Source organism: Oncorhynchus tshawytscha, linkage group LG22 (assembly GCF_018296145.1).
Source record: "Oncorhynchus tshawytscha isolate Ot180627B linkage group LG22, Otsh_v2.0, whole genome shotgun sequence".
NCBI classification, from domain to species: Eukaryota; Metazoa; Chordata; class Actinopteri; order Salmoniformes; family Salmonidae; genus Oncorhynchus; species Oncorhynchus tshawytscha.
The window spans coordinates 40,261,269-40,282,148 of record NC_056450.1 but is presented as its reverse complement, the minus strand read 5'-3'; the positions used below and the strand labels follow the sequence as shown (position 1 = coordinate 40,282,148).

The 20,880-nt window shown below is 43.6% G+C and overlaps 2 protein-coding genes across 5 annotated transcripts in view; both read left to right on the top strand.

Annotated features, from left to right (window-relative positions):
* The window catches only part of LOC112259083 (S-adenosylhomocysteine hydrolase-like protein 1), a 44,213-nt gene extending 27,824 nt beyond the window's left edge, over positions 1-16,389 (top strand). The window contains exons 4-17 of one of the 4 annotated variants that reach the window (XM_042304230.1): positions 4,552-4,652; positions 4,970-5,072; positions 5,622-5,716; positions 6,043-6,149; positions 6,282-6,368; positions 7,745-7,771; positions 7,935-8,090; positions 8,219-8,289; positions 9,011-9,105; positions 9,191-9,289; positions 13,847-13,915; positions 14,268-14,346; positions 14,670-14,790; positions 15,458-16,389. In XM_042304230.1, the coding sequence (XP_042160164.1) occupies positions 4,552-4,652; positions 4,970-5,072; positions 5,622-5,716; positions 6,043-6,149; positions 6,282-6,368; positions 7,745-7,771; positions 7,935-8,090; positions 8,219-8,289; positions 9,011-9,105; positions 9,191-9,289; positions 13,847-13,915; positions 14,268-14,346; positions 14,670-14,790; positions 15,458-15,464 (1,217 nt within the window). In that variant the 3' untranslated portion in view covers positions 15,465-16,389. Of the gene's footprint in view, positions 1-4,551; positions 4,653-4,969; positions 5,073-5,621; positions 5,717-6,042; positions 6,150-6,281; positions 6,399-7,744; positions 7,775-7,934; positions 8,091-8,218; positions 8,290-9,010; positions 9,106-9,190; positions 9,290-13,846; positions 13,916-14,267; positions 14,347-14,669; positions 14,798-15,457 lie in introns of those variants that run through there. The other 3 variants (XM_042304229.1, XM_042304226.1, XM_042304228.1) reach the window with 3 other exon arrangements.
* Positions 16,390-16,957: 568 nt separating this feature from the next.
* Positions 16,958-20,688, top strand: LOC112257658 (heat shock 70 kDa protein-like). The gene is made up of 4 exons (XM_024431405.2): positions 16,958-17,117; positions 17,489-17,706; positions 17,791-17,895; positions 18,818-20,688. Exons 2-4 carry the CDS (start codon positions 17,527-17,529, stop codon positions 20,465-20,467), a joined length of 1,935 nt encoding a protein of 644 aa, XP_024287173.1. The 5' UTR covers positions 16,958-17,117; positions 17,489-17,526; the 3' UTR covers positions 20,468-20,688.
* Positions 20,689-20,880: the final 192 nt, after the last annotated feature.

Below are 20,880 nucleotides of genomic sequence, written 5' to 3'. Positions count from 1 at the left end.
GGTTTTATAGACAGTATCCCTTTCTGGTTTTATAGACAGTATCTCTCTCTGGTTGTATAAACAGTATCTCTCTGGTTGTATAAACAGTATCTCTCTGGTTGTATAGACAGTATTACTCTCTGGTTTTATAGACAGTATCCCTCTCTGGTTTTATAGACAGTATCTCTCTCTGGTTGTATAAATAGTATCTCTCTCTGGTTGTATAAATAGTATCTCTCTCTGGTTGTATAAATAGTATCTCTCTGGTTGTATAGACAGTATCCCTCTCCGGTTTTATAGACAGTATCCCTCTCTGGTTTTATAGACAGTATCTCTCTCTGGTTGTATAAACAGTATCTCTCTCTGGTTGTATAAATAGTATCTCTCTGGTTGTATAGACAGTATCTCTCTCTGGTTGTATAGACAGTATCCCTCTCTGGTTTTATAGACAGTATCGCTCTCTGGTTGTACAAACAGTATCTCTCTCTGGTTGTATAGGCAGTATCTCTCAGGCTGTGCAGACCTAGATGATAAAGAAGTGCTCTGTAAGTGGTCCTAGAACTGCTGCCTGTGCCTTGACAGCTGTTGCTGGCATTTACCGTAAGCCTACTGCAAGCATATGTAGATGAGCATGTGGTTTTACATGAATTGTGACCGACCACCTGGATTCGTTCCTATGTAGCAAAATTAGAAATGGTGTTTTTTACATTGGATAAAAGCAGATACACAGAGCTACAACATGGTATATCATATACTGCATTTGAGGAACAATGGGAAAGTAATTCTGCTAAGAAAGTTGATAAACTTGTAACCTCACTTTTGAGAAAATGGCCTTTGAAAGTTTTGGTACCTACTGAAGAGCTCTTCTTTGTCTACACCTGTTCAGCATCATTCACACCCTCTTAATCTTTAGCTCCACCAATCTCTTTAAGGGTTGATCCGAGCATTCTGTCCTAACCACAGCAGTCAAGCACCCAAGCTAACTGGCTAACAGTTCCCGCAGTGACATTTAAAAAAAATGGACACTTGCATAGTGGAGTCCTTTATTAAGACATGTAGCTAGCTAGCTAAACAATGAACCATAAACTCATGACGTTACTACCCAGCATTAGGCTATAACAAGCAAAGCAAATGGCTCTAAGATACGAATAATAAGATCATAAACGTAACATTAGCTAGCTAGCTAGCTAACAGTACACTATAACTTGAAATAAAAATACTTTGTCAAAATTAGAAATGTGTAATATCTGAAAATGTAGCTAGTTAGACTATCTTACCCGTATACATCATGGTTGGACGCTTCTCCCTGTCAAACCAAACTCGTCTCTCGGCATGTCCAGCCCACTCATTATCTCAGCCAATCATAGCTAGCGGGAAGGTTGCAGGCTTTTTCTGCGGCTAAACTAACTAGGCTCGTAATTTAACAATTTTATTCGCGACATACGCCTAGTTTCCTGAAACGTGTCACAATTGTGCTCCATCTGTCATTATCTTTTCCCCTGGCCTCTTTTTTTTCATATTTAAAATAAAAATTTTTTAAAAAAAAATACACCAAAAAAGGAAGAAAAAATAATAAATAAAGAGCAGCAGTAAATAACAATAGCCCAGGCTATATACAGGGTATTACGGTACAGAGTCAATGTGGAGGCTATATACAGGGTATTACGGTACAGAGTCAATGTGGAGGCTATATACAGGGTATTACGGTACAGAGTCAATGTGGAGGCTATATACAGGGTATTACGGTACAGAGTCAATGTGGAGGCTATATACAGGGTATTACGGTACAGAGTCAATGTGGAGGCTATATACAGGGTATTACGGTACAGAGTCAATGTGGAGGCTATATACAGGGTATTACGGTACAGAGTCAATGTGGAGGCTATATACAGGGTATTACGGTACAGAGTCAATGTGGAGGCTATATACAGGGTATTACGGTACAGACAGAGTCAATGTGGAGGCTATATACAGGGGTATTAGTCTACAGAGTCAATGTGGAGGCTATATACAGGGGTACCGGTACAGAGTCAATGTGGAGGCTATATACAGGGGGTACCGGTACAGAGTCAATGTGGAGGCTATATACAGGGGTACCGGTACAGAGTCAATGTGGAGGCTATATACAGGGGGTACTGGTATACGGTACAGAGTCAATGTGGAGGCTATATACAGGGTGTACCGGTACAGAGTCAATGTGGAGGCTATATACAGGGTGTTATGGTACAGAGTCAATGTGGAGGCTATATACAGGGTGTACCGGTACAGAGTCAATGTACCGGTACAGGGGGCTATATACAGGGGTACCAGTACAGAATCAATGTGGAGGCTATATTCAGGGGTACTGGTACAGAGTCAATGTGGAGGCTATATACAGGGGTACTGGTACAGAGTCAATGTGGGGGCTATATACAGGGGTACCAGTACAGAGTCAATGTGGGGGCTATATACAGGGGTACTGGTACAGAGTCAATGTGGAGGCTATATACAGGGGTACAGGGTGTTACGGTACAGAGTCAATGTGGAGGCTATATACAGGGTGTTACGGTACAGAGTCAATGTGGAGGCTATATACAGGGGGTAATGGTACAGAGTCAATGTGGAGGCTATATACAGGGTGTTACGGTACAGAGTCAATGTGGAGGCTATATACAGGGGTACTGGTACAGAGTCAATGTGGGGGCTATATACATACAGGGGTACTGGGGGTACCAGTACAGAGTCAATGGGGGGGGCTATATACAGTCAATGGGGGTACTGGTACAGAGTCAATGTGGAGGCTATATACAGGGGGTAATGGTACAGAGTCAATGTGGAGGCTATATACAGGGTGTTACGGTACAGAGTCAATGTGGAGGCTATATACAGGGGTACCAGTACAGAGTCAATGTGGAGGCTATATACAGTCAATGGGGGTACTGGTACAGAGTCAATGTGGAGACTATATACATGGTACAGAGGGGTACCGGTACAGAGTCAATGTGGAGGCTATATACAGGGGGTACCAGTACAGAGTCAACGTGGAGTCTATGGAGGCTATATACAGGGGTACCAGTACAGAGTCAACGTGGAGGCTATATACAGGGTATTACGGTACAGAGTGGAGAGGTTGAAAATGTCAGTGAAGACACTTGTCAGTTAGTCAGCGCATGCTCGCAGTAAACGTCCTGGTAATCCATCTGGCCCTGTGGCCTTGTGAATGTTGACCTGTTTAGAGGTCTTACTCACATCGGCTGCGGAGAGCGTGATCACACAGTCGTCCGGAACAGCTGATGCTCTCATGCATGTTTCAGTGTTACTTGCCTCGAAGCGAACATAGAAGTTATTTAGCTTGTTTGGTAGGCTCGTGTCACTGGGCAGCTCTCGGCTGTGCTTCCCTTTGTAGTCTGTAATAGTTTGCAAGCCCTGCCACATCCAACGAGCGTTGCAGCCGGTGTAGTACGATTCAATCTTAGTCCTCTGTTGACGCTTTGCCTGTTTGATGGTTCGGCAGAGGGCATAGCGGGATTTCTTATAAGCTTCTGGGTTCTTATATGCTTCCACTCCTTGAAAGCAACAGCTCTAGCCTTTAGCTCAGTGAGGATGTTGCCTGTAATCTATGGCTTCTGGGATATGTACGTTCGGTCACTGTGGGGAAGACGTCCTCGATGCACTTATTGATGAAGCCAGTGACTGATGTGGTGTACTCCTCAATGCCATCGGAAGAATCCCGGAACATGTTCCAGTCTGTGACAGCAAAACAGTCCTGTAGTTTAGCATCGGCTTGATCTGACCACTTTTTTATAGACCGAGTCACTGGTGCTTCCTGCTTAATTTTTTTGCTGGTAAGCAGGAATCAGGAGGACATAATTATGGTCAGATTTGCCAAATGGAGGGCGAGTGAGAGCTTTGTACACTTCTCTGTTTGAGGAGTAAAGGTGGTCTAGAATTTTTTTCAGTTAAGTCAGTTAAGAACAAATTCTTATTTTCAATGACGGCCTAGGAACAGTGGGTTAACTGCCTGTTCAGGGGCAGAACAACAGATTTTGTACCTTATCAGCTCAGGGATTTGAACTTGCAACCTTTCAGTTACTAATTCAATGCTCTAACCACTAGGCTACCCTGCCACCCCAGGCCACTAGGAGTGCCACCTCTGGATGAGCATTTTCCTGTTTGCTTATGGCGGTATACAGCTCATTTAGTTTCGGTTTTAGTGCTGGCATCCGTCTGTGGTGGTATGTAGATAGTTTTCTTCTGAATTTTTCATAGCTATCTAGGTTGATAGTGTTGTCTACAGCTTATCATGAGATGCTCTACCTCAGGCGAGCAAAACCTCGAGACTTCCTTAGATATCGTGCACCAGCTGTTTACATATATGCAAAGGCCCCCGCCCCTTGTCTTACCAGAGTCTGCTGTTCTATCCTGTCGATAGAGTGTATAACCCGCCAGTTGTATGTTCTTAATGTCGTCGTTCATCCAAGACTTGGTGAAACATAAGATATTTCCGTTTTAATCTCTCATTCACTGTTTTGCTCTCCCACATCCAAATCCTTAACCTCTCACCTTTATCCCACTCTCTGTATCCCCCCACAGATATGTCAGCCCTGATCTCCCTGAGGAAGAGAGCCCAGGCTGAGAAGCCTCTAGCTGGGGCAAAGATAGTGGGCTGCACCCATATCACAGCTCAGACTGCAGTAGGTTATCTTGCTTTCTCCTCCACCATACACCATCTTAGATCCATAGACCTACAGTATATGAGAAGCCTCTAACTGGGGCAAAGATAGTGGCTTTTTGTTGTTGTTGCTGCCTCCTCCAGTAATACAATCATACTGTCTTTGCCTTTCCTGACTGTCAAATGAATCAGACATTCAGTGATGATGAACAGCTTCGCTTAAAGCACTTTGCTCCAGACATGTCAGATTACAGCTAGATAGATAGATTTTGATGTTATTTTTTATGGTTTACATTTACCTCAATGTAAGAGCTTATCGTGTTTGTGTGTTGCCCCCAGGTTCTGATAGAGACCCTGGTAGCTCTTGGAGCTCAGTGTCGTTGGACAGCCTGTAACATCTACTCTACTCAGAACGAGGTGGCGGCTGCCCTGGCAGAGACGGGTAAGAACACACATCACATAGTGGACCCTCTCTCTCTCTTTCTGTCTCTGTCTCTTTCTCTCTCTGTCTCTTTCTCTCTCGGTCTCTCTTTTTCTCTCTCGCTCTCTCTTCTTGTCTCTCTCTATCTCTTTCTTTCTCTCCCTCTCTCTTTCTGTCTCTCGCTCTCTCTCTCTTTCTTTCCCTCACTCTCTCTTCCTGTCTCTCTCTTCCTGTCTCTCTCTCTGTGTCTCTCTCTCTGTCTATTTTTTTCTCTGTCTCTCTCTTTCTGTCTCTTGCTTTGTCTTTCTGTCTCTCTCTGTCTCGCTTTGTCTTTCTGTCTCTCTCTGTCTCTTTGTCTTTCTTTGTCTTTCTGTCTCTCTTTGTCTTTCTGTCTCTCTTTCTGTCTCTCTCTCTTTCTGTCTCTGTGTGTCTCTATCTCTCTTTCCCCCTACCCCCACCCTTTCTCCCAAGCCATTATAATAGTTTCATCTCATTTTCTCTCTTCCTCTCCCCCAGCCATAATAAATACTAGTCTCTTCTTCCTCTCTCTCTCTCTCCTCTCCCCTACAGGGGTGCCTGTGTTTGCATGGAAGGGCGAGTCAGAGGATGATTTTTGGTGGTGCATCGACCGCTGTGTCAACAAAGAAGGCTGGCAGGCCAACATGGTACCTAAATACTAAACTATTCAATAATTGATTTCACGTCAGAGCTGGGTCAAATATTTATTGTATGTATGCACTTGAGACGTCCTTGATTTAAGTTACCAGGAACAATTGAACCATTGGAATTGTCGCAATACTGAAAACTCCATACTAGGCAAGCAAAATCATGCACACCTTAGGTATTTCAGATAATGGAAATGCACACACATTCGCCCCCAAGGTCTGCTTAACATTGATCATGCAGTGATGCCCCATCCCTACTGTGGAAGGTGATTGTTGATTTCACCATTTAATATATATATATATTACCATTGTGCTGTCATTGTTAGATTCTGGATGACGGAGGGGATCTGACCCACTGGGTTTATAAGAAGTACCCCAGCGTGTTCAAGAAGGCTCAGGGCATCGTGGAGGAGAGTGTCACTGGAGTCCACAGGTGAGAAAGAGCCTTCCTAAAACATTGGTCACATACATCCACAGGAAAAAAAGAGACATTTTTGATTAAAAAATGGTCCAGTTTATTCTCCGTTAATCTGTGGATTTATGTCTTTACTTTCTTTATTCTCAGGTTGTACCAGCTGTCCAAGGCAGGCAAGCTGTGTGTCCCTGCCATGAATGTGAACGATTCGGTTACCAAGCAGAAGTTTGACAACCTCTACTGCTGCAGAGAGTCCATCCTGGATGGGTGAGGAGGAGTTGTCATGTAGAATATAATACAGTAACTACTGCTGCAGAGAGTCCATCCTGGACGGGTGAGGAGGAGTTGTCATGTAGAATATAATACAGTAACTACTGCTGCAGAGAGTCCATCCTGGACGGGTGAGGAGGAGTTGTCATGTAGAATATAATACAGTAACTACTGCTGCAGAGAGTCCATCCTGGACAGGGAGTTGTCATGTAGAATATAGTACAGTAACTACTGCTGCAGAGAGTCCATCCTGGACCGGGAGTTGTCATGTAGAATATAATACAGTAACTACTGCTGCAGAGAGTCCATCCTGGACAGGGAGTTGTCATGTAGAATATAGTACAGTAACTACTGCTGCAGAGAGTCCATCCTGGACAGGGAGTTGTCATGTAGAATATAGTACAGTAACTACTGCTGCAGAGAGTCCATCCTGGACAGGGAGTTGTCATGTAGAATATAGTACAGTAACTACTGCTGCAGAGAGTCCATCCTGGACAGGGAGTTGTCATGTAGAATATAATACAGTAACTACTGCTGCAGAGAGTCCATCCTGGACGGGGAGTTGTCATGTAGAATATAATACAGTAACTACTGCTGCAGAGAGTCCATCCTGGACGGGTGAGGAGGAGTTGTCATGTAGAATATAATACAGTAACTACTGCTGCAGAGAGTCCATCCTGGACAGGGAGTTGTCATGTAGAATATAATACAGTAACTACTGCTGCAGAGAGTCCATCCTGGACAGGGAGTTGTCATGTAGAATATAGTACAGTAACTACTGCTGCAGAGAGTCCATCCTGGACGGGTGAGGAGGAGTTGTCATGTAGAATATAATACAGTAACTACTGCTGCAGAGAGTCCATCCTGGATGGGTGAGGAGGAGTTGTCATGTAGAATATAATACAGTAACTACTGCTGCAGAGAGTCCATCCTGGACAGGTGAGGAGGAGTTGTCATGTAGAATATAATACAGTAACTACTGCTGCAGAGAGTCCATCCTGGACCGGGAGTTGTCATGTAGAATATAATACAGTAACTACTGCTGCAGAGAGTCCATCCTGGACCGGGAGTTGTCATGTAGAATATAATACAGTAACTACTGCTGCAGAGAGTCCATCCTGGACAGGGAGTTGTCATGTAGAATATAGTACAGTAACTACTGCTGCAGAGAGTCCATCCTGGACCGGGAGTTGTCATGTAGAATATAATACAGTAACTACTGCTGCAGAGAGTCCATCCTGGACGGGTGAGGAGGAGTTGTCATGTAGAATATAATACAGTAACTACTGCTGCAGAGAGTCCATCCTGGACAGGGAGTTGTCATGTAGAATATAATACAGTAACTACTGCTGCAGAGAGTCCATCCTGGACGGGGAGTTGTCATGGTAACATTAACAACTGTTCGTTCTCTACTTAGACATGAAATAATCTTCCTCTAAGGAATCACAAATATGTCCCCAAGCAGATCAGAATGTTTTTTATTTTATTTTTTAGTTTGTGATAGTTGTCACAAATGTATTTCCCTTCTTGCTGTAGTTTGAAGAGGACCACTGATGTGATGTTTGGAGGGAAACAGGTGGTTGTGTGTGGTTACGGAGAGGTGGGTAAGGGTTGCTGTTCTGCTCTGAAGGCTATGGGAGCCATCGTCTGCATCACAGAGATAGACCCCATCTGTGCCCTGCAGGGCTGGTAAGAAACCTCAGGGCGACATTTTACTCTTCTTAAAATATATATATATATATATATATTTTTACAATACAACAGTGGTGGTCATAATGAGCATAATGTTTGTGGATGATTTCTCTCCAACACGATAGCATGGATGGGTTCAGGGTGGTCAAGCTGAATGAAGTCATTCGTCAGATGGATATTGTGATAACCTGCACAGGTAAACTAGAAACCAATCACATCAATCATTTATATATATATATATTCTCAATCAATCAAAGCAATAATTTATATATATTTATATATACATTTTTGATTTGATTGATGATACATTCATAAAGTCATTTTTCACAACATCAGTTGTCACAAAATGTCTTTCCAGTAACTCAGCCTAGAGGGGCAAGCGGAAGCACAGTGGTCCCGGAAAGCAGACGGATTCATTCTATTCCACTCTGATAATCATACAAACATAAAACACCCTGTATCTTCAAATTGAAATGCCCCAGCAGATGTCCATGTTTATGACTCAGCTTTATCCCACCAGACGTCACCTGTTTAAACCACGCAGTATCTTTATCAAACCAGTTGGTGACTCACTTCATAACAGATTGCAGTCATTATTCTCTCTGCCTCTCTCTCTATCTCTCGCTCTGCCTCTCTCTCTGCCTCTCTCTCTCTCTCTCTCTGCCTCTCTCTGCCCCTCTCGGTCTCTATCTCTCTCTCTGCCTCTCTCTCTGCCTCTCTCTGTCCCTCTCGGTCTCTCTCTCTGTCCCTCTCTGTCTCTCTCTCTGTCTCTCTCTGTCTCTCTCTCTCCCTGTCTCTCTCTGTCCCTTTCTCTCTCTCTCTGTACCTCCGATGACTTACCTAACCATGTACATTTCAATCAGAGCTCAGATGAGCAAGGAGTGTTCTGACAACGTTGGTGTCTTGATGTCACTCAGGCAATAAGAACGTGGTGACCAGAGACCAGCTGGATCGGATTAAGAACGGATGTATAGTCTGCAACATGGGACATTCCAATACTGAGATTGATGTTGTGAGTTACTTTTGGTTGGGTGGGTTGGTGTGGGTGGTCTGCTGTTCTGTCACTAACCTCTGTGTCTGGTCTCTCTCCCATCTAGGCCAGCCTGCGGAGCCCGGAGCTCACCTGGGAAAGGGTGCGTTCTCAGGTGGACCATGTGATCTGGCCTGACGGCAAGAGGGTCATTCTGCTGGCTGAGGTACTGGACACACACACACACACACACAGTACCTGGTCCTGTTGGCTGAGGTACAGTACCTGGGTCTGTTGGCCGAGGTACCTGGTCCTGTTGGCTGAGGTACAGTACCTGGGTCTTTTGGCCGAGGTACCTGGGTCTTTTGGCCGAGGTACCTGGGTCTTTTGGCCGAGGTACCTGGGTCTTTTGGCCGAGGTACCTGGGTCTGTTGGCCGAGGTACGGTACCTGGTCTGTTGGCCGAGGTACGGTACCTGGTCCTGTTGGCCGAGGTACGGTACCTGAGTCTGTTGGCCGAGGTACGGTACCTGGTCTTGTTGGCCGAGGTACGGTACCTGGTCCTGTTGGCGAGGTACGGTACCTGGGTCTGTTGGCCGAGGTACGGTACCTGGTCCTGTTTGCCGAGGTACGGTACCTGGTCCTGTTGGCCGAGGTACGATACCTGGTCCTGTTGGCCGAGGTACGGTACCTGGTCCTGTTGGCCGAGGTACGGTACCTGGTCCTGTTGGCCGAGGTACGGTACCTGGTCCTGTTGGCCGAGGTACGGTACCTGGTCCTGTTGGCCGAGGTACGGTACCTGGTCCTGTTGGCCGAGGTACGGTCCCTGGGTCTTTTGGCCGAGGTACGGTACCTGGGTCTTTTGGCCGAGGTACGGTACCTGGGTCTGTTGGCCGAGGTACGGTACCTGGGTCTGTTGGCCGAGGTACGGTACCTGGGTCTTTTGGCCGAGGTACGGTACCTGGGTCTTTTGGCCGAGGTACGGTACCTGGGTCTGTTGGCCGAGGTACGGTACCCGGGTCTGTTGGCCGAGGTACGGTACCCGGGTCTGTTGGCCGAGGTACCTGGGTCTGTTGGCCGAGGAGTATTTCTATCTGTAATAATGCCTTTTGTGGGGAAAAACTCATTCTGATTGGCTGGACCTGGCTCCCAATTGGGTGGGCCTATCCACTCCCAGTCCCACCCATTAATGTGCCCCTGCCCAGTCATGTGAAATCCATTGATTAGGGCCTAATGAATATATCACAATTGACTGATTTCCTTATATTAACTGTAACTCAGTAATATCTTTGAAAATATTTAATGTTGCGTTTAGAGGTCGACCGATTATGATTTTTCAACACCGATAAAGATTTATTGGAGGACCAAAAAAAGCCGATCCCGAATAATCGAATAATAATTTTCATCATAGGTACACTTCAACTATGACAGACAAAATGAGAAATCCAGAAAATCACATTGTAGGATTTTTAATGAATTTATTTGCAAATTATGGTGGAAAATAAGTATTTGGTCACCTACAAACAAGCAAGATTTCTGGCCATCACAGACCTGTAACTTCTTCTTTAAGAGGCTCCTCTGTCCTCCACTCGTTACCTGTATTAATGGCACCTGTTCGAACTTGTCATCAGTATAAAAGACACCTGTCCACAACCTCAAACAGTCACACTCCAAACTCCACTATGGCCAAGACCAAAGAGCTGTCAAAGGACACCAGAAACAAAATTGTAGACCTGCACCAGGCTGGGAAGACTGAATCTGCAATAGGTAAGCAGCTTGGTTTGAAGAAATCAACTGTGGGAGCAATTATTAGGAAATGGAAGACATACAAGACCACTGATAATCTCCCTCGATCTGGGGCTCCACGCAAGATCTCTCCCCATGGGGTCAAAATGATCACAAGAACGGTGAGCAAAAATCCCAGAACCACACGGGGGGACCTAGTGAATGACCTGCAGAGAGCTGGGACCAAAGTAACAAAGCCTACCATCAGTAACACACTATGCCGCCTGGGACTCAAATCCTGCAGTGCCAGACGTGTCCCCCTGCTTAAGCCAGTACATGTCCAGGCCCGTCTGAAGTTTGCTAGAGAGCATTTGGTTGATCCAGAAGAAGATTGGGAGAATGTCATATGGTCAGATGAAACCAAAATATAACTTTTAGGTAAAAACTCAACACGTCGTGTTTGGAGGACAAAGAATGCTGAGTTGCATCCAAAGAACACCATACCTACTGTGAAGCATGGGGGTGGAAACATCATGCTTTGGGGCTGTTTTTCTGCAAAGGGACCAGGACGACTGATCTGTGTAAAGGAAAGAATGAATGGGGCCATGTATCGTGAGATTTTGAGTGAAAACCTCCTTCCATCAGCAAGGGCATTGAAGATGAAACGTGGCTGGATCTTACAGCATGACAATGATCCCAAACACACCGCCCGGGCAACGAAGAAGTGGCTTCGTAAGAAGCATTTCAAGGTCCTGGAGTGGCCTAGCCAGTCTCCAGATCTCAACCCCATAGAAAATCTTTGGAGGGAGTTGAAAGTCTGTGTTGCCCAGCAACAGCCCCAAAACATCACTGCTCTAGAGGAGATCTGCATGGAGGAATGGGCCAAAATACCAGCAACAGTGTGTGAAAACCTTGTGAAGACTTACAGAAAATGTTTGACCTCTGTCATTGCCAACAAAGGATATTTAACAAAGTATTGAGATAAACTTTTGTTATTGACCAAATACTTATTTTCCACCATAATTTGCAAATTAATTCATAAGAAATCCTACAATGTGATTTTCTAGATTTTTTTTCTTCTAATTTTGTCTGTCATAGTTGAAGTGTACCTATGATGAAAATTACAGGCCTCTCTCATCTTTTTAATTGGGAGAACTTGCACAATTGGTGGCTGACTAAATACTTAGTTGCGTTTATATTTTTGTTCAGTGTAAGATGAAATCGTCCACCCTATTACAAACTAAACATGTTTCTAAAAAACAGGTGAACCCTGTTAATTTATTTATTTCACCCATTTTTAATGTTATATCTTTTTTGTGCATCTCTGAGCGATGTCCTATCGATTCTCATGGTCATGTAATGTTTTGAGTTTTAGTTTGTTTTTCAGGATACTAAGATGGAATGAGCTTTGGTTTGTATTTCAGGATACTAAGATGGAATGAGCTTTAGTTTGTATTTCAGGATACTAAGATGGAATGAGCTTTGGTTTGTATTTCAGGATACTAAGATGGAATGAGCTTTAGTTTGTATTTCAGGATACTAAGATGGAATGAGCTTTAGTTTGTATTTCAGGATACTGAGATGGAATGAGCTTTAGTTTGTATTTCAGGATACTAAGATGGAATGAGCTTTAGTTTGTATTTCAGGATACTAAGATGGAATGAGCTTTAGTTTGTATTTCAGGATACTGAGATGGAATGAGCTTTGGTTTGTATTTCAGGATGCTAAGATGGAATGAGCTTTAGTTTGTATTTCAGGAAACTATTCCCTCTCAAACCTTTCTCTGTGATTGAAAAAGCTACGAACAACCTTCTAGAGTTACAAAATACTTCATTGGAGAGGGAGAGGTTTTCCACAGTGAGATGTATCCTGGTTACCTTTTTGTCACGTTTGTCAGCTCCCAAACCTGACTCTGTTATTGAAAATGCAACAAAATACTGGCTTGGCCAGAGCGGTTTCCCACTAACTTCATGGACGTTAGTGTTAACCAATGCTCTGTGCCCAGTGTTAACCAATGCTCTGTGCCCAGTGTTAACCAATGCTCTGTGCCCAGTGTTAACCAATGCTCTGTGCCCAGTGTTAACCAATGCTCTGTGCCCAGTGTTAACCAATGCTCTGTGCCCAGTGTTAACCAATGCTCTGTGCCCAGTGTTAACCAATGCTCTGTGCCCAGTGTTAACCAATGCTCTGTGCCCAGTGTTAACCAATGCTCTGTGCCCAGTGTTAACCAATGCTCTGCGTCCAGTGTTAACCAATGCTCTGTGCCCAGTGTTAACCAATGCTCTGTGCCCAGTGTTAACCAATGCTCTGTGCCCAGTGTTAACCAATGCTCTGTGTCCAGTGTTAACCAATGCTCTGTGCCCAGTGTTAACCAATGCTCTGTAGTATCAGGGTGTACTCTGTGGTGTAGTATCAGGGTGCACACTGTGGTGTAGTATCAGGGTGTACTCTGAGGTGTAGTATCAGGGTGTACTCTGAGGTGTAGTATCAGGGTGTACTCTGGGGTGTAGTATCAGAGTGTACTCTGGGGTGTAGTATCAGAGTGTACTCTGGGGTGTAGCATCAGAGTGTACTCTGGGGTGTAGCATCAGAGTGTACTCTGGGGTGTAGCATCAGAGTGTACTCTGGGGTGTAGCATCAGAGTGTACTCTGGGGTGTAGTATCAGAGTGTACTCTGGGGTGTAGCATCAGAGTGTACTCTGGGGTGTAGCATCAGAGTGTACTCTGGGGTGTAGCATCAGAGTGTACTCTGGGGTGTAGCATCAGAGTGTACTCTGGGGTGTAGTATCAGAGTGTACTCTGGGGTGTAGTATCAGAGTGTACTCTGGGGTGTAGCATCAGAGTGTACTCTGGGGTGTAGCATCAGAGTGTACTCTGGGGTGTAGTATCAGAGTGTGCTCTGGGATCTTCTTTCATAGCTGGACTCATCTGTGTGTTATGCCCTTCTATCTCTTCTAATCTCTGTTTTGATTTCAAAGTGCATTGTCAGTTTCCCTGTGAATGGCTACATGACTGACCAGTTGATTCGTGTAATGTGTGTGCTCTGTGTTTCCCTATAGGGTCGTCTGTTGAATCTGAGCTGTTCCACAGTCCCCACGTTTGTTCTGTCCATCACAGCTACTACTCAGGTGAGGCATCTAGTTTGTTTAGATGACAGTTGTGTCAAAAACACACAGAAAAACTACTTATTTTCTATTCCTAAAAATATGAATTTAGTTTTTTTTATATATATTTTTTAATGCTTGTCGTATAAACTTACACAATAGTCTGTACCAATAATATCTAAGCACCCCTAAATTGAATGTGAAAATGCTGAGGTGTTTTTTTTACTAGTCATACTTGTTGCTTTAGAGGTTTGCTGAAGACAAGACTTGAGTTAGGATATCTCCTGCTCTCCTGTTGTTCTGCTGTTACCTGAGCTTTGTGGGAATGGGATGTTGGCAGCGTTGAGACTCTGTGGTGGTCTGTGTCTCTCCGCAGGCCCTGGCTCTGATTGAGCTGTTCAATGCTCCTGAGGGACGCTACAAACAGGACGTCTATCTGCTGCCTAAGAAAATGGGTACGACCTGGGCCCGTCCGTAATGGCACCCTATATTCACTATGTAGGGAATAGGGTGCCATTTGAGGAGCAGACCATTGATCTGCATACATACAAGTAGTCTCTGACTGAGCCTTATTGGTGAAAATTTTCATGAATTCATGTGATAAATGTGTACCACATAGGTTTCAATGGGCAGTTTGTTGTAATGTGGCTCGACGTCGCCACCTAGTGTTTTGTTTTTACCACAACGCTCCATTTTCCTAACAAGTATGTGTGGGTTGTAAGTAGTGAACTACAAAAGAGGTGTTCCTCTTCACAATCCATCTGTGTCTTCCATCCAGATGAGTACGTGGCCAGCTTGCACATGCCCAACTTTGACGCCCACCTGACAGAGCTGTCTGACGAGCAGGCCAAATACATGGGCCTGAACAAGAATGGACCCTTCAAACCCAACTACTACAGGTACTGAGACTTGTCTTTTCTCTATCTGATTGTCTACCTATTGAAACATTTAAGTGAGCCTTGTCCGAACCAGAACTGTCCATATCTGCTGTTACAGGACATCTGGTCGAAGGGCCTTGAGAGCCATCAGGTCCCATTTTGAGAGTCTTTGGGTATGACTAGACTGGGGATCAACTCTGCGATAGGGTTGGAGTGAGGACCACTATCAAATGTCAAGCTAAACAATTAGCCTAGGCTACAAACAAAGGAATACAAATAAATCTAAAAGTGAAATAAGAAATTCTAAATGCAAAATGTCAAAAACCAAGTCAGCAAGAAAACAAAAAACAAAACAAGTATTCTCTCATCAAATATTTTGAGGTAATATTACCGGTTGCCACGGTAATGACTGATGAGGTTGTCTGTATTTGAGTGAGTGTGGTGATGGGTGTTGGGGAAAACAGTCCAGAAGGATGATCTGGGGTTTGAGTTTTAGATGTGGGTTAGTAAGTGGTACTAACTAGTTCTGGAAAAGGGAAAGTAATCATACACTCATGGAACAGCAACACACAAAAAAATGATATGGCATGGTCCTGTATTACACTGATATTATGTAGACAAATTCAATCAAACTGTAGTCACATGATTGTTTTTTAATGAAATCATACCTACTGTCTATGTCTCCAAGGTATTAATGGAAATGGACAACGCGGTGACCTGCAAGCAACAACATATGGAATAAGTGAATATAATATCTCTATTTTATTTGATAAGTTATTACAAAAGGGAAGAATAATAATCATTTTGCTTTTGCTGAATGTAAATGTTATTATTAACATTGTCACGCATAATAATATTGATTATATCTAACTTGTCTGTCAGGTGCATGAATCTAACAATGCATATCAAACAGCAGAGACCAAGTACATGTTCCAAATGGCACCCTATTTCATTTGTAGTGCACTACTTTTGACCAGAGCCTATGGGTAGTAGTGCACGACATAGGGAATAGGGTGTCATTTGGGACTTAGACCAAGAGAAGTAACCATTAAAAATGTTAGTCATATAATTTTAGTCTGCTGGCTATGCTTTAATCTCTTGAAGTATCAATTTAGTCACAATCACAGTGTTCATTAATGTCAATATGTCACTGTTACACACACACACTGACATTTTAAATTAAGTACATTCCATGAGCCAGAATTGTGTTTGTGATCCTAACTGGACTGTTTTAATGTCTGGTGAAGCATTGAAGAAGCTACGTGTCATTAAGCTGAGAGTCGATGTGTCTTCACAGCCACTTGCTATCAGTTCATCTCAATGTTAAGTTTCATTCGTGGCTATTTGTTATGTTTGAAATTCTTCTCTATTTTATAGATTTAAAAGCACAGTTTGTCCAAGTTGATTTGTAAAGTCTCTCATAGAAACTGTTCTGTTGTCGCTAAATATGGTTCTGTTGATTTTTAAGTCATATGTTGACAAGACATGCCTTGTGGTGATTTCTGCTTTCACTTGCTTATGTTGATCATCTAAATTATTTATACTTGTGATTGTTGTAACTGGATGTATGATATAGCAGCAATAAGCTCATCCTATAATTAATAAACAGAAATATACGTTTATAATTTGTTTGTAGAATTTATTTGTGTGTGTGTGTGTGTGTGTGTGTGTGTGTGCATTGGTAATTTTAGTGTGTAAATCTTGTTGGGCAAAAAAGAAAAGTGAGATGCATTCCAGCAAAGCCACCATACAACACAACTTTTGACCGGTAGTGTAAATATATTTTATTTTAGCTAAAACATGTGGGGCTCTAAAGCGGTGGGGCTCTGCCACTGTGTGTGTCAGAGAGAAGCACCCATTTTCAGTGTTACATTCATACCTTTTCATTCTTCAAGTGAGGTCCACGTCTAAAACGACTTTTCATGTTCATAAATGCTCTTTCGCGCACTTTCCCGAACCTGTTGCCTATTGCCTTTTCAAAACGGTCCAGAATGTCAGCTCTCCGCCCTGTGTTCAGCTCTACTGGTGTGGTGTCGGGTTGCCTCCAACTCTAGAATATTCACCGGCTTTCCCAGAGCGTCGCTACGGCTGCAGTAACTAATATTAGTTACTACAGCTGGGAAAGCCGGTGAATATTCTAGAATTTTACGTGTCACAGAAGAAGTGTGATCATTCTAGAACGCTGTTTTTATGTATATAAGCCATGGATCTCTCTCAGTTGAGGTATATCTTTTTGGAATAACCACACGACTCAAGAGCAAAGACCCGAACAGGGGGGTGGAAACCACTCAGGACTCAAAACGAGGTCCTTCAATATATCGAAGAGAAGAACCAAGCTGTCTACCGTTGTAAGTTATAATGTTGACGCTGACGGGCAGTTCGTAGACCATGCCTATACAGTTACCTTAAATGGATTGATTATTGATTCTTCTGACTATGAACAGGGAGAGAAAAAAACATGATATTACCAAAACCATAAAAAAATAAAAAATCGAATGTAAATAAGCAGTTATTTACATGATTTGAATTGTAGATATGTAGACCATGTCCATGTTCAATATTAGACTATACACCTCTAGACATCTCAGTTGAGTGTAAATGAATGAATCATATCATAAAGTATAAATGTCATAATAATAATAACAGTAAGGCCTTTCATAAAATACATAAAATATTAAATCATGATAATAAAATGTTGTTCTTAATCTTACTCATGCAGGAACTCAAACAACAACAACAACAACAAAATTAACCAAGATGTCTTCAGCAAAGGGAGTATCCATTGGCATTGACCTGGGCACCACCTACTCCTGTGTGGGGGTGTTCCAGCATGGCAAGGTGGAGATCATCGCCAACGACCAGGGAAACAGAACAACGCCCAGCTACGTGGCCTTCACCGACACAGAGAGACTCATTGGAGACGCAGCAAAGAACCAGGTAGGTCCCATGTCTGTCTAATCTTGTAGATTAATGTATTTTGTTTTCAAAAAATAAATGTATATTTAAATTATTTCACTGCAGGTGGCCATGAACCCCACTAACACTGTGTTCGACGCCAAACGCCTGATTGGCAGGAAGTTCGACGACCAGATTGTTAAGTCAGACATGAAGCTGTGGCCCTTCAAGGTGATTTAAAATCGTTTTTGTTTTTTTTCGTTTTGAAAAATACAAGCTCAAATGTATTACAACCAAGTGCTCATTCTTATACAAATTGTAACAGAAAAATCACAAACAAATAAACACGTACAGTGTACATAGATACAGGATTACATACATACAGGATTACATACATACAGGATTACATACATACAGGATTACATACATACAGGATTACATACATACAGGATTACATACATACAGGATTACATACATACAGGGTTACATACATACAGGGTTACATACATACAGGATTACATACATACAGGGTTACATACATACAGGGTTACATACATACAGGGTTACATACATACATACAGGGTTACATACAAGGTTTCATGCATACATACATTTTTATTTTACCTTTATTTAAAAAGGCAAGTCAGTTAAGAACAAATTATTATTATCAATGACAGCCTAGGAACAGTGGGTTAACTGCCTGTTCAGGGGCAGAATGACAGATTTGTACCTTGTCAGCTCAGGGGTTTGAACTTGCAACACTTCTGGTTACTAGTCCAATGCTCTAACCACTAGGCTACCCTGCCGCCCCATACATACATACAAGGTTACATACATACAAGGTTACATACATACAAGGTTACATACATACAAGGTTACATACATACATACATACATACATACATACATACATACATACATACATACATACATACATACATACATACATACATACATACATACATACATACATACATACATACATACATACATACATACATACATACATACATACATACATACATACATACATACAAGGTTACATACATACATACATACAGGGTTACATACATACAGAGTACATACACTAAAAGACGTGAAAAGCTTGAGTATATCAATAGACTTCATGACCTTGTTGTTCTCACTCTTCTAGGTGATCAGCGACGGTGGAAAGCCCAGAGTCCAGGTGGAGTACAAGGGAGAGACCAAGGCCTTCTACCCCGAAGAGATCTCCTCAATGGTCCTCGTCAAGATGAAGGAGATTGCTGAGGCCTACCTGGGCCAGAAGGTGTCCAATGCAGTCATCACAGTCCCAGCCTACTTCAACGACTCCCAGAGGCAGGCTACTAAAGACGCTGGGGTGATCTCTGGTCTAAACGTCCTGAGGATCATCAATGAGCCCACGTCGGCGGCTATCGCCTACGGCCTGGACAAAGGCAAGAGAGGGGAGCGCAATGTTCTCATCTTTGATCTCGGCGGAGGCACCTTTGACGTCTCCATCCTGACCATCGAGGATGGGATATTCGAGGTGAAGGCCACAGCTGGGGACACACACCTGGGAGGGGAGGATTTTGACAACCGCCTGGTCAACCACTTTGTGGAGGAGTTCAAGAGGAAGAACAAGAAGGACATCAGCCAGAACAAGAGGGCAGTGAGAAGGCTGAGGACAGCCTGTGAGAGGGCCAAGAGAACTCTCTCCTCCAGTTCCCAGGCCAGCATCGAGATCGACTCCCTCTTCGAAGGCATGGACTTCTACACCTCCATCACCAGGGCTCGGTTTGAAGAACTCAACTCGGAGCTCTTCAGGGGAACCCTGGACCCGGTCGAGAAGGCCCTGAAAGACGCTAAGATGGACAAGGCTCAGGTCCACGAGATAGTCCTGGTCGGTGGCTCCACTCGAATCCCTAAGATTCAGAAGCTCCTGCAGGACTTCTTTAATGGAAGGGAACTCAACAAGAGCATCAACCCAGATGAAGCGGTGGCTTACGGTGCTGCCGTCCAGGCGGCCATCTTGATGGGCGACACCTCTAAGAATGTCCAGGACCTTCTCCTCCTTGACGTGGCTCCTCTGTCCCTGGGCATCGAGACGGCTGGAGGGGTCATGACCGCCCTGATCAAACGTAACACCACCATCCCCACCAAGCAGACCCAGATCTTCTCCACCTATGCTGACAACCAGCCAGGTGTGCTCATCCAGGTGTACGAGGGAGAGAGAGCCATGACCAAGGACAATAATCTGCTGGGAAAGTTTGAGCTCACGGGTATCCCTCCCGCTCCGAGAGGAATTCCACAGGTCGAGGTGACCTTTGACATCGACGCTAACGGCATCCTGAACGTGTCGGCGGTGGATAAAAGTACAGGCAAGGAGAACAAGATCACCATCACCAACGACAAGGGGCGACTCAGTAAAGAAGACATAGAGAGGATGGTGCAGGATGCAGACAAATACAAAGCTGAGGACGATGCCCAGAGGGAGAAGATAGCAGCCAAGAACGGGTTGGAGTCCTACACGTTCAACATGAAGACTAGTGTAGAAGATCCAAACCTGGCAGGGAAGATCAACGAGGATGACAAGAAGAAGGTTGTTGAGAAGTGCAACCAAACTATCTCCTGGTTGGAGAACAACCAGATGGCTGAGAAAGAGGAGTTTGAATACCAACAGAAGGAGCTGGAGAGAGTGTGTAACCCAATCGTATCCAAGCTCTACCAGGGGGCGGGAGGGGCTAGTCCAATGGGGAGTTGTGGCAGCCAGGCTGGGGGCGGTGCTAGCTCCCAGGGCCCTACCATTGAAGAGGTAGACTAAATAATCAATCAGTAAATCAATTGCCGATCAATCACTAAAGAGGCCTCATAAGCTAATGGTGCTTCTAATATAGGTACTGTTTGTCAGCTAGCTCAACTTTCATAGCACTATATATGTACATAGATTTGCTGTCACTACAAGTGCACTTTATTTTTTGTGTCAAATCTTCAATCCTAAACTGTTTGCAGAAATTCATTAAATGGTGATTACGTGCATCAGAATTATGAGAGCAATATCTATTTGTTATTTATTTGACCACTAAGTGAAATGCCATGCCCAGTTGTTTTTGTATCATTCTTCTCACGTACACTCTCTCACAATACAACCACAGTTCAGATAAATGTTTTTTTTTAAATAAATCCTTTGTAATTATATTACCATTCAAATGTTTAAAAAAAATACAAATACTATAC